The sequence below is a fragment of the Sprattus sprattus genome (genome assembly GCF_963457725.1).
Source record: "Sprattus sprattus genome assembly, chromosome: 1".
NCBI lineage: Eukaryota > Metazoa > Chordata > Actinopteri > Clupeiformes > Clupeidae > Sprattus > Sprattus sprattus.
This window is the reverse complement of record NC_137920.1, coordinates 14,958,838-14,960,613: the sequence shown is the minus strand read 5'-3', so window position 1 is coordinate 14,960,613 and position 1,776 is coordinate 14,958,838. Positions and strand designations below refer to the sequence as shown.

The following is a 1,776-nucleotide window of genomic DNA, read 5'->3' as shown; positions in this document are numbered from 1 at the left end:
ATATTCCTAAATATAGTGTATACCTCCATACACCTTCACAGATAGATAGTCCTACATACTGTAAATACACACACATTCATCTACCCACATGTAAGGCATTCACATAAAAAATGCTAAAGGTTAGCCTTTGATATTTCATCATAGAAGTAGGTCTACTAAAGTTTTGTATTAGTTTCACATGTATTACATAAATCATCTTCTCTAAGCATGATCAATCTAATATTTAATGAGTCATTATATAAAATGTTAGGACATCAAAGGTGATATATTAATGCAAAATGAAAAAAAGAGAACTAAGTTGAATGCACTGGAATCCGAATAGTTACTCAGGAAAGTCCAGATGCGATGGAAACAGATACCTGCAACATAATGGTGGTAGGTTTATTTTACAGTCTTTATATGCTCCTTCAACAGATCTGACTGTCGTCTTGCATCAGTGCCCATATGACCCACATTTCTACAGGGCTCAGTTTGTGCACCAGCATGATGTCACGATAAACACAGGGGTCAAAGTGCTTTAGGCCAAGACTAAAGCCGAATGTCAGAAAACCAGCGTGGTGTGTGGGGCTCACACCCATCTGCTGTAGGCACATGCCCACAAACACGTCATCAAGTGGAAACAGCTCCATCTGCTGGGCCACTGCATCCAGAGCCAGCACGGTCTGTCGTGACATCAGATACCCACCGCCGCTTGCAAAGTGCGGATAGGGCTTTCCATCCGGGTACATCTCAACAGGGATAAAGTACTTTGTTTCCTTGTATCGAAAGGGGAAGGAGTGGGAGTGGATGTGTCCAGTAAACAGGTGATTCTCTGGTTTGTGTTGCCTCAGGAACTCGATCAAATTCCTCGTGTTCACGAACACATCGTCATCGCCCTTGAATACAAACTGCACGCTGCTGCACGAGTGTGAGAACCAGCTGAGGAATCGGACCTCCTTCAGGGTCAGGTTATAGAATCTGTCCACAAAGTCCCACTGCAATATGTCCCTGTAGTGACGGCTCTCCCACTCCAGCAGCGGCTGGAGGTTGTAGCTCCGCACCTGGTCAGGTGAGCGGCCCATTAGGAAGACTAGCTTCACCCGCCGACCCTGGACAAGACCTGCGCGACCCCAGGTGCCCCGCAGTGAGGCGCAGCGCTCTACCTGAGCGGCTGTGGACTTGATGACCAACAGGAGATAGAGGTCATCCTCGCAAGGTGAAGGGGTAAGCAGAGTTGGGAATGCTCGGCAATGCCTGTAGCGTAGGAATTCCTGATGTGACTCAGGAAGGTGTGGAGGAATGACCATGCTGTCATCGGTTGAGCATGTAAAGTTTTCCTGGAAAGGGGCAGGGGCTGATTTCAGTGGGGCAGTGTCACTGTGAATTGACCACACCCACCGGGAGGGCTGGCGGAGAGAAGAGTCTTTGAAGTCCAGTGTGGCGACCCAGTAGAGGATGAAGGCCACGGCGCAGACCAAGGGCCAATACCGGCAGCACTGGACTGCCATCATCATCCTCATCTTCATTCTGGGGAGCACAGCAGGTGATGGTATTTAATTTACTACCATATATTGGAAGACTCAGTTTGTGGATTTGTCAGTCATGATCCAGGTTTATTCTTGAAACAATGGTGGTTACCATTGGAGACAGAGGCTTGAAGTCACACACTCACTCACAGCGCTTCAGCTTAGCTTATCTGATCATCCCCTGTGAGAAAGTGAGCTTTATACCCTAATATTAATGGGTGTTACCATCTTTTCAAAATAGGCCATTGGGAGAAGGCCCCTTTGTCTCTAC

General features: G+C 47.4%; 1 protein-coding gene across 1 annotated transcript; it reads right to left on the bottom strand.

Annotated features, from left to right (window-relative positions):
* Positions 1-407: 407 nt before the first annotated feature.
* On the bottom strand, positions 408-1,505 carry LOC308367793 (N-acetyllactosaminide beta-1,3-N-acetylglucosaminyltransferase 4-like; the record flags this gene model as incomplete). Its single annotated transcript, XM_080841782.1, has 1 exon — positions 408-1,505. The coding sequence occupies one exon, from the start codon at positions 1,503-1,505 to the stop codon at positions 408-410; it is 1,098 nt and encodes a 365-aa protein (XP_080697908.1).
* Between the last annotated feature and the right edge of the window lie 271 nt (positions 1,506-1,776).